The sequence below is a fragment of the Hylobates moloch genome, unplaced genomic scaffold, assembly GCF_009828535.3.
Source record: "Hylobates moloch isolate HMO894 unplaced genomic scaffold, HMol_V3 SCAFFOLD_10, whole genome shotgun sequence".
Classification (NCBI taxonomy): Eukaryota; Metazoa; Chordata; class Mammalia; order Primates; family Hylobatidae; genus Hylobates; species Hylobates moloch.
Window position 1 is genome coordinate 104,801,826 of NW_026652285.1, and position 10,343 is coordinate 104,812,168.

The window sequence follows — 10,343 nt, forward strand, 5'->3', positions numbered from 1 at the left end:
ACGGGGTGGCCGGGCAGAGGCGCTCCTCACTTCCGAGACGGGGCGGCCGGGCAGAGGCGCTCCTCACTTCCGAGATGGGGCGGGCGGGCAGAGGCGATCCTCACTTCTTCCCAGACGGGGCGGCCGGGCAGAGGCACTCCTCTCTTCTTCCCGGATGGGGCGGCCGGGCAGAGGCACTCCTCTCTTCTTCCCGGATGGGGTGGCCAGGCAGAGGCGCTCCTCACTTCCCAGAGGGGTCGGCTGGGCAGAGGGGCAGCCGAGCAGAGACGCTCCCCATCTCCCAGACGGGACGGCGGCTGGGCAAGGGGCTGCAATCCCAGCACCCTGGGAGGCCAAGGCAGGCAGCTGGGAGGCGGAGGCTGCAGCGAGCCAAGACCACGCCACCGCACTCCAGCCCAGGGTACACCGAGCACCGAGTGAGCGAGACTCCATCTGCAGTCCCAGCACCTCGGGAGGCTGAGGCGGGCAGAGCACTCGGGGTCAGGAGCTGCAGACCAGCCTAGCCAGCATGGTGAAACCGCGCCTCCAGCCAAAGGAGAAAAAGCAGGCAGCGGTGGTGGCGTGCGCGGGCAATCCCACGCAGCTCGCGGGGCGGGGCAGGAGAATCAGGGGAGCCGGAGGCAGGGAGTCTGCAGCGATCCAACTAGATTGCAGCCTGGGCCAGAGAGGGAAGAAAAAAGGAAAGAAAAGAAAAGAAAAGAGAAGAGAAAGGAAAGAAAGAGAGAGAGAGAAAGAAAGAGAAAAAGAAAGAAAAGAAAAGAAAGAAAGAGGAAACAAGAAAGAAAGAAGGAAGGAAGGGCCCTTCTGTCCCCTTTTAATATTTCATCCTTTCTGCCCACATTTTTCTTCTTCTATCACCTTTCTTCACCCTAACCTGCAGCGCTGTGGGCTTAGCTAACCACTCCAGGGTGGTCAACCCTGGCCTGGATTCTTTTTTTTTTTGACGGAGTCTTGCTCTGTTGCCCAGGCTGGAGTGCAGTGGCGCAATCTCAGCTCACTGCAAGCTCCGCCTCCCGGGTTCACGCCATTCTCCTGCCTCAGCCTCCCCAGTAGCTGGGACTACAGGCGCCCGCCACCACACCCGGCTAATTTTTGGATTTTTCAGTAGAGACGGGGTTTCACTGTGTTAGCCAGGATGGCCTCGATCTCCTGACCTCGTGATCCGCCCGCCTCGGCCTCCCAAAGTGCTGGGATTACAAGCGTGAGCCATCGCGCCCGGCCTGGCCTGGATTCTTGACAAGCACCCTGTGGCTGTCCCAGGCATGGGTCCTGCTTTATCCTGAACCCACTGCAGAGCCTTTGGCTGCTCCTGCAAATCCAAACAGAACCTGCCCTGCCCACCCTCTACCCAGCCACTGCATCCCCTCACAAATTTGAGCTCTCTTGTTCCCCAGAGCCAGCATGCACGCTACCCCCTTTGCCCTGGAATCCCAACCCATCCTTCGAGACCCTCTGTACGCATCTCTTCCCCAGGACCTGCCCAATTTGTTCTCACTGCGCACTCCCCAGCCCTCTGTCCATTGTAATGAAATAGCTGTGTAGTTACTGCTGGACGTCTGCTCTCCCTCTAGATTAAAAGCTCCATGAGGGTAGAGCCGAGTCTCTCTGGTTTACTGCCGTATCCCCCACATCTGAGACAGAGTTGTGTTCAATAAACATGCATTTCATGAATTAACAGATGGATAGAAGCCCAGATGCAGGAATGACCACGTGAGCCCAAACCCTTTCCACCCTGTGCCGCCCTTAGGTTATCCCAAAGGAGAAATGCCGAGGCAGGAGGATGTTGTGCTCAGTTAATGGGATGGATTTTGTGGCACTTGGAGGTGATGTAACAGACACAGCGGACACCAGGAGGCGAGGCGGGGTCTTCACCCACCACCATTTCTTGAGAAGAAATGGCAGGCTGAGATACCGATTGCACAAAATCTTAACTGAAGAGGCTCCCACTCCTTGAATCTGTCTCCCTTGCATTTTTTGTTTGTTTGTTTTTCTGATGTATTCTTGAGCTCTGGTTCTGGTGATGTTGAGGTTCAGCTCTTGACTCCTATGGTGGCTGCCACCGGGCAGGAGGGAAGTGATCTAATTCCCATCAAGGGAGTGCAGACGGGGTCAGGAGGACCCCCTTGGAGAGGGTGGCTTGTTTGGGGTTTTTAATGGTGGAAAAGTAGTGTGTGAAGGACACTGGCTACTAGGTCCCATTGCACGGTTGTCTGGTCATGGCCTGGCGACTTTTGTTCTGCCTGCGTCTTCCCCAGCAAGGAGCGGGACAGAAGGACGAAGAGTTCCCCCAGGCAGCCCCTGCTCTCTGCCTCGTGGCTCAGCACCAGGAGGCTCACAGCACTTGCTGTGACTTCCTCCCTCTTACAGCTATTTTTATCATTACTCTAAGATTGAAGTAGGGGGCAGGCAAGGGGAGCAACTAGAATGAGCTACACCGAAGCCTCCCCTCACCCACCCACTCTTCCCTTCTATCCACAGGTGGGCCGCCACCTTGATACGTTCCCCACTGAGGCCGATCGCCAGAGAGCATTCAAAGCCCACCAGGAAGAGTGTGCCGTGCGCCAGGGGACCCTGCGGATGGGCAACTACACCCACCCCTAGCCCCTCCCTCCCCTGCCACAAGAAGCCATCTTGACATAGTGAAAAATTCCCAGAAGGACTCCCTATCTTGCCCCAACCCTGACATTCCCCCATTTTTATGCAGGTTCTGCTTCAAGGAGCTCAGATTCAAGTCTTAGGTTAATTGTTTTTGGTAAAAGTCCCCGCTTTTAGGTTAGCCAACATTAGTCTCCACTTAGCCCCAGTGACCCTCTACCTGAGGCCTCCTCCTCCTCTTCCTCCTCCTTCTCCTCCTAGGGCAGGCTCATCTTGCCTCTTCTCAAGCCCTCACCTGCCAAGACAAGCCCAAATTACAAGACAATTTTTTAGACTCCAGGCTAAGGGTCGATTCCATGGCTCTGCCCATTAAGTGTTAAGAACGACCTGTGTATTTGCTGCAGAAAGCATGACAGTGACGTGCTTTGAAAGCCCTCATTTTCTATTCCAAACATGAGTTTTAATTGCTCTTTTTGGGATGCCTGATGTCTCATCACGGCAGTATTATCTCTCTGGGACCTCTGACAGCAGGAAGAGCCAATGGTTCATTACTCAAGCCTGCCCCCGCCTCCTCAGTGCTGGGGCGCCGTCAATCAAGCAGGCCAAGATGGACTCCTCCCCCAGGACTGACTCTGGAAGGTCAACCCCCTCTGGAAAAAGAGAGCCTTCCGGGTCAGGGGGTAGACTGCCGAACACAGGCTGCTGAGCTTCTCAGCCGAATTCCTGGGCACTTCCTCACTTGGTCTTTCCATGTGTTCTTTGGCTTCTCTCTGCAAATTTTATGCTGATCTATTTTAAATTAAAAATGCTATTTGTCATCCTCTTTTTGTGTCTTCATTTGAAAACCAGTGAGCAAACCAGCCTCGGAGCCATCAAATGAGGGTGATGCCACATAGAGACCTCTCAAGGTAAGCTAACCTCCAAAACATTCCAGCCACACCTTTTTTGAGGAGGCAAATTTTCAAGTTTTAAATATCATTTCTAATCTAAGGATTTTTTTTTTTTTTTTTTTTTGAGACACAGTCTCACTCTGTCGCCCAGGCTGGAGTGCAGTGGTGCGATCTCGGCTCACTGCAAGCTCCACCTCCTGGGTTCACGCCATTCTCCTGCCTCAGCCTCCAGAGTAGCTGGGACTACAGGTGCCTGCCACCAGGCCCGGCTAATTTTTTAAGTATTTTTAGCAGAGACGGGGTTTCACCATGTTAGCCAGGATGGTCTCGATCTCCTGACCTCGTGATCCGCCCGCCTCAGCCTCCTGAAGTGCTGGGATTACAGGCGTGAACCACTGCACCTGGCCCCAGCCCAGGATTTCTTAATGTTGATCTTCAACCTGGGAACCCCAGACTCTTTTTATTTTATTTTAATTAATTTATTTTTTGAGATGGACTCTCGCTCTGTCGCCCAGGTTGGAGTGCATGGTGCAATCTCAGCTCATTGCAGCCTCCGCCTACCAGGTTCAAACAATTCTCCTGCCTCAGCCTCCTGAGTAGCTGGGATTACAGGCGCATGCCACCATGCCCAGCTAATTTTTGTATTTTTAGTAGAGATGGGGTTTACCATGTTGGGCAGGCTGGTCTCAAACTCCTGACCTCAGGTGATCCACCCACCTCAGCCTCCCAAAGTGCTGGAATAACAGGCATGAGCCACCACGCCCAGCCCCCAGACTCATTCATCCAACTGCCCACTCAGCGTCTCCCCTTGAGTGTCTGGCATTCATTGTTAACCACCATGGCCAAGGCAGACACTTGATTTTTTTTCCTGCCAAACTTACTTCTCCCTCTGTCTTTCCTATCTCATAAGTGAGACCACTATCTATCTACCCAGCTGTGGAAGCCAAAAGTCTTCAATACTCATTTTCCTTCATCCCTCCAATCTCCCAAGCAGGCAGAGTCTGAGTGGGCTGGCCCTGAGCAAGCGGTAGCAGGCCGTACCGCAGAAGAGTGTGAAGCCCAGCTCTGCCCAGCAATTTCCGTGTAATCTTGAGCAACGGTCCTATCCTCTCTGTGCCTCATCTCAGAGACAGGACCCCACACATCACAGACCGTGTCTTCAAGCTAAATTAGGTGACCATTAAAGAATGTGTACGATGTGATTAGCACAGGAACTGGCACTTTTAAGCAATAGATTAATATGAATTTTTTTTTTTTCTTACCACTGAAGGACACTGCAGAGGCATCGACCAGAGCCCTGTGAGTGACTGCGGGACTGGGCAGGCCAGGACGCTCACGGGGACATAGGGCTTTCATCCAGATACATCCAGAAGCTGAAGTATATTTTGAATCGAGGCCACTCTTTCGCGCTGAAATCCTCTACGGAAAGGGGAGGGGGCACATCAGGAGGCAGAAGAGTTTCCCGAAGAACCCAAAATTGGCCCCACTGTGGCAACAGAGAGAGATGACCTCCCAGGCCTGCTTTTCCCCAGGACCTGGGCCGAGGCAGGCAGGACAGGCTCAGCTAGGAAATCTCTTTTGTTTCTCCAATCACTCCTTGCCCCATTTGCTGTGGGACCCGCTAGGGCTGCGGCAGATGCCCTGGGAGCATCACCCTGGGTACTCTCTGGAGTCCTCTGGGTGCTCTCAGCCCAGGCAAGAAGCAGCGCTCACTGGAGAGACCCTCAGCTCCTTGTCCTACAGCGCCACCCGCTGGCGAGTCTGAGTCAGAGGCGGTGGAGATCCCCGGCCCTTCCCTCTCTCCTGGCGTCCTTCCCCCACCAAGCCTGGTTCTTCCCGCCTCATTGATTATCTGTGACTGCACAAAGCCCAGAGTCTGATTCTGGCCTGATTCTACCTTCTTGAGTATCCTGTCACCTCGGCCAAACCCCTGTCCTCACCTGAGCTGACCCTGGCTGGGGCAACTACCTGCCCTTTATGACCCGGATAGAGTCCCCACAGCGTCCAGCCTGGAAGGGCCTTGGGCATCATCTTGTTCATCTCCCTCCACTGCCATTTCCTCAGCTTCATAGGTGGAAAGTGGAAGCCTGAGTCCACTCAAGAAGCCAGGGCAGTGAACTCTCCCAGGCCAGTGACGTCCACGACACGTTCCAGAGACTGCCCCCCAAAACCCCTTCCCAATGAAAGATGGATGGAAATGGGGATAGCCTAGCTTTCCAACCCAAGTCCTCCCAATCACACACCAACAGATGCCGGGTGAGCGTGAGTGTCGCTGGAGGTATGACTTTGTGCCTCCGTTTTGGCTAATTTCCTCACTGGTTGGCATTTAGGAACATTCTACCTCCTGGTTGACCTTCTTGGCAACACCTCATAGGAGGTTTAACCAAAGAGGTCCACAGGCACTGTTTCCACAGGCCTAGGGAGGCAGCTGGTCTGGGCCCTCACCTGGCCTGCTTGAAATTCTCTGAAGTCCCCTCCAAGGTGAGAGGGAGGCTTATGTGCACCTGGCAAGGTGGACGGGGCAAGTGCAGGACTAGGTGCCAGAGCGTGGAGATGGAGCTGTTGGGAAGAGGACTCACGAAGATGGACAGGCTTAAGGACACCTGGAGATGAGGCAGAGTCTTCACCCACCACCATTTCTTGAGAAGAAATGGCAGGCTGAGATACCGATTGCACAAAATCTTAACTAAAGAGGCTCCCACTCCTTGGATCTGTCTCCCTTGCATTTTTTTTTTTTTTTTTTTTTCTGATTTGTTCTTGAACTCTAGTTCTGGTGCTGTTGAGGTTCAGCTCTTGACTCCTATGGTGGCTGCCACTGGGCAGGAGGGAAGTGATCTACTTCCCAGCAAGGGACTGCAGACAGGGCCAGGAGGTCCCCCTTGGAACATCCAGGAGAAGACAAAGGGTGGTAGAGCTACTTAGCATCCATACAGGGGCAGGACTGACTTCCAGGATGAAAGGTCCAGCTCTCCTCCCACACTGACCCCTACTGGCTTCAGTCCATGGCCAGATTTTTAGAGCCCAAACTTCATTCATTCTGTCTCTCTCTCTAAGATATAACCATACAATTAACAATTTCTTTGGCCAGAAGAAAGAAGGTGGTTCTGGAGTCTCACTGTTGTGGAGGAATGGTAGCCATGAGCTACCATGAGGCCAGCCATGTCTGCTGCCTGCCTAGCCGGGGGCTCCTGGAAGCACTGCTCATAGGCCACAGATCCAATTCTAGTCCCCAGGGAGGACCCTGGATCCACACAGAGTTGGTTTGGCTTTTAATTCATCTATCCCAGTGCCCCAACTAAACCACAGATTTAGAAGTCCAGGGAAGGCACGTCTCTGCAGCAGCAAGCTGATCCCAGCCTAGCTGCTGAGGTGCGCCCCCAATGGCAGCCAGACAGGTCTGTGTCTCCAACCAAGCACCTTCTCTTGCATTTATCCATATGAACCCAATCATTCTTTTTGCTGTACTTATTTTTACTTGGGAAACGGTTTGATGCTTAAAATCATCATTAAGGAAAAATAAAACTAGGTTGGCTTTTTATGCAGGTTCCTAGAATTGAATGCAGGTAACTTATAAACTCGAATCTACAATTGGAGATTATCTATGAAGGAGATTTAGATCCATGGGCACTAATGCATTCTGTGGGCTCCATTCATGTGGGTCAGCTCTGTCTCACTCTCCATGACTCACCAATATCTGGCATGATGCACAGGATGGAGGGTATGCTAGGAAGGAAGGAAGGAAGGAAGGAAGGAAGGAAGGAAGGAAGGGGAGGGGAGGGATGGAGAGAGGAAGGGAAGGAAGAAGGAAAGAATGGAGAGAAGGAAGAAGGAAAGAATGGAGGGAGAGAAAAAGGGAGGGAAGAAGAAAGGAAAGAAGAAACAGGGAGGGAGGGAGTGGGGAGGGAAACAGGAAGAAAAGGAGGGTGAGAGGGAGAAGAGAGAGGAAGAGAGGAAGGAAGAAAGGGAGGGAAGGGGCAGGAAGGGAGGGAGGAGGAGCCAATGGGAAGGAAGGGAGAAAGGGAGGAGGGGAGGAAGAGAGGAAGGAAGGGAAGGAGGGAGGAGAGGAGAAAGGAAGGAAGGGAGGGAGGGAGAGAGGGAAGGATAAAAAGAGGAAAAGGAAAAATACATTCTTTTCCTGGTTTCAGGAGCTCTATGAGGTTTTAAGCTAAAACAAACAACAACAACAACAACAAAAAACACATAAAAATGGCATGACCTTGAAGCCCACAAATTGCCCAAATCCTTGTCCAACTCAACTGTTTGCAGAGCAGAGAGATGGCACCCAGGCCTGGCCTGTATCATTCGAATCCTCTGCTCACTTCACCTTAAAAACTGGTTTTGGTAGGAAGACCCTGGGTAAAGGTGGGTGCTGACTTTTCTAGAGAGGGTTGAGGAGACAAGCCTGAGGGCTCAAACCTGCCAGAGGAAAAAGGTTCTAGCTATTATTAACAGCAGTTGTACTATGAATTACATAATTGCTATTCTTCAAGCCTGCAGCCAAGTGCCAAGATTCCTCATACGAACCACGTGAAGAGGGCAACAATATCCCCACCTTACAGCTGGAAGAAAAAACAGCTCAGAAAGTGACTTGCTTTAAAAAAAGAAAGACAGCGATTTACTGAAGGTCACAGAGTGCATCCTGGACTAGGATGAGACGGGCGAGGCACTCACATAAGGGGCAAAATCTAAGAGGTGCCAAAAATCAGGAACCAAAACCAATGATATTTTAATACATTTTAAAAATCAAAATGTAAAAATTCATGATGGGTAAAATATCAACATTTTAAATAACATCTTATGTGACCTGCCTCATCTCCTTTACCTTAGTCCCAGCCCTGGATTCTAGAGTCTAGAGAATTTGAACTCAAGTCTGACCAATTCTGAGTGTGTCCTCAACACCCCCAGCCCATATGCTACCACTAGACCCAGCTATTCAGAAGCTTGAACAGCTCTAGTAGGAGCCCTGCATTTAAGCCACCATTCATAAAGGAGGAAAGACCACTTTGGGATCATTCTCAAAAAGCTTTGGGCAGATTGCTCTGTGTGACTCTGCCTGGGGACCTCGGTGAGCAAAACCAGCAGAAACAGCCCATTCACTAGCTCCAGGGCTGAGAGGTGTTACGTGGAGAAGGAGGTGGGGCTAGGAGAAAGTTGCTAAGAGCCATGACCTAGCCAGGGTCTCAGGCTCACCCAAGTCATTCCTTACCCAAAGCCAAACCCAAGCCAAGAGCCCCAGGTAGTGAAGAAGGACATGGATTCTACAGCCAGGTGGCTTCTGAATGCGCAGAGAGACCCTCCCACCCTCGTCTCTCACTGCCATGTTCCGATGTTAATGCCTTTGTACCCAAGGGAAAGCCGAGGTCTGGGCAAGAGAGATGGGTTGTCCAGAGTGTGGGCAGCGCCAGAGCCTTCTGGGGGCTTCTTCATGCACCTGCCTGCCCTGTCCCTGGAGAAGAGCAACTGTGGTCAGCTCTGTGGGTGTGGGTGGGAGGTCTTGGACCTGCTAGGGCTCTGAGTCCATCAAGAGGCTAAAGGTCTAAAAGAAAGCAACACCAAAGGACTGGGCAGGCAAGGACTGGAATTGGAAGCAAGAGATTTCAAGACGAAGTGGGAAGCTGGGGGATGGGAGGAGTTGGGGTCCTGAAAAGACAGCATAGAGAACACAGAACTTGGACACTGGGGTGGCAGTTCTGGCTCTTGGTTAAGACTGAATGATCCTGGGGACCCCGGCCCTTGATGCACCTTCATCACACTAATTTTTTTTTTGAGGCCCCCAATGCACCCCTGCCAGGCCCTTGGGGAGGGGGCCAAGAATTGCTGAGGGTGGGACCTGGGGCTGGGGAGAGGGGCCTGCCTCCTGCTGTGTGAACAGGGGCTCAGAGAAGTTGGGCATATTGCCGAGGCTCACCCTCAGCTCCTTTGGACCTGGAAGCCCTGATACCCCACGCGACCAACCAAGCCTCTTTCCCAAAGGTGGAAAAGTAGGGTGGACTCAGGGCCCTCTGGACGCTGAGTAAATTCCCAGCTAAACGAGAGCTCAGGTGAGCGCCCAAAAATCTCTTCCGCAGTGGACAGGGTGAGATGCAAGACCCACACCGATAATGGGAAAATCAGAGGAGGAGGTACCTGCATGGAGCTGGAAATCCCCAGATCAGAATAAAACGATGTTATTGAGAGAGGGCTAAATCCTAGAGTAAATTTCAAACGAAATAAATCGCACAGCACATTTTAGATGATAATAGACGGCGGTAACTCAATACTAATGATAGTGTACTGACAACCCGCTAATATTCTTGGGCTCCAAGAAGCCCGGCAAAACCGGCTGAGGCGGCAGGAGGTCCGGCTTTGCTGTTCTTTCCCACCGGGAGAGGTTGGAGCCACCCTCACTCCCGGCCGCTCTCAATTGATCGCAGCTCCCCTCGCTCCCAAGCTTCGCTTTCGCTGGGTCCGGGATCCAAACCCCCAACCCAAGAGCCAAATGCCAGCGTTGCCAGCTGCTTGTCGCCCTGGGGAGGGGCGGCTCGGGACCTGCCCGGGGCACAGGAGGACAGAGGAGGATGCGGACGCTCTGGGGACCAGGCGGTCCCGCGGATGCTTGGCCAGGGGCATCGCCGTGGCTAACAGGCGGGTTGTGGGGTGGAGGGGGCTCGCCGTCGATCTAAGTGAGGATCTCGGTGCTCCGAGGAAGATGAGATTCTTCAGGCGATGCGGGCGCAGGCCTGGGAAACAGGGGAGGAGTGGGTGATGGGGAGGGAAGTGAGGTCTCCAGAGACGCCCAGAGCAGGAGCAAGGCCAGGCTGGGGACTGGCCTGGAAGAGCCAGGGCAGCCGGCTCTCCTCGTGATTTATGGCTCCCTCC

At 52.9% G+C, this 10,343-nt stretch overlaps 2 protein-coding genes across 2 annotated transcripts in view; one reads left to right on the forward strand and one right to left on the reverse strand.

Moving 5' to 3' along the window:
* Nucleotides 1-3,418, forward strand: part of CFAP77 (cilia and flagella associated protein 77) — a 188,249-nt gene extending 184,831 nt beyond the window's left edge. Inside the window, exon 6 of the mRNA XM_032165485.2 lies at nucleotides 2,479-3,418. Coding sequence (XP_032021376.2) covers nucleotides 2,479-2,601 — 123 coding nt within the window. The 3' untranslated portion in view covers nucleotides 2,602-3,418. The remainder of the gene's footprint in view (nucleotides 1-2,478) is intronic.
* A 399-nt stretch (nucleotides 3,419-3,817) lies between these two features.
* Nucleotides 3,818-10,343, reverse strand: part of DDX31 (DEAD-box helicase 31) — a 96,831-nt gene continuing 90,305 nt past the window's right edge. Inside the window, exon 20 of the mRNA XM_058444915.1 lies at nucleotides 3,818-4,904. Within this exon, the coding sequence (XP_058300898.1) occupies nucleotides 4,838-4,904 (67 nt within the window). The 3' untranslated portion in view covers nucleotides 3,818-4,837. The remainder of the gene's footprint in view (nucleotides 4,905-10,343) is intronic.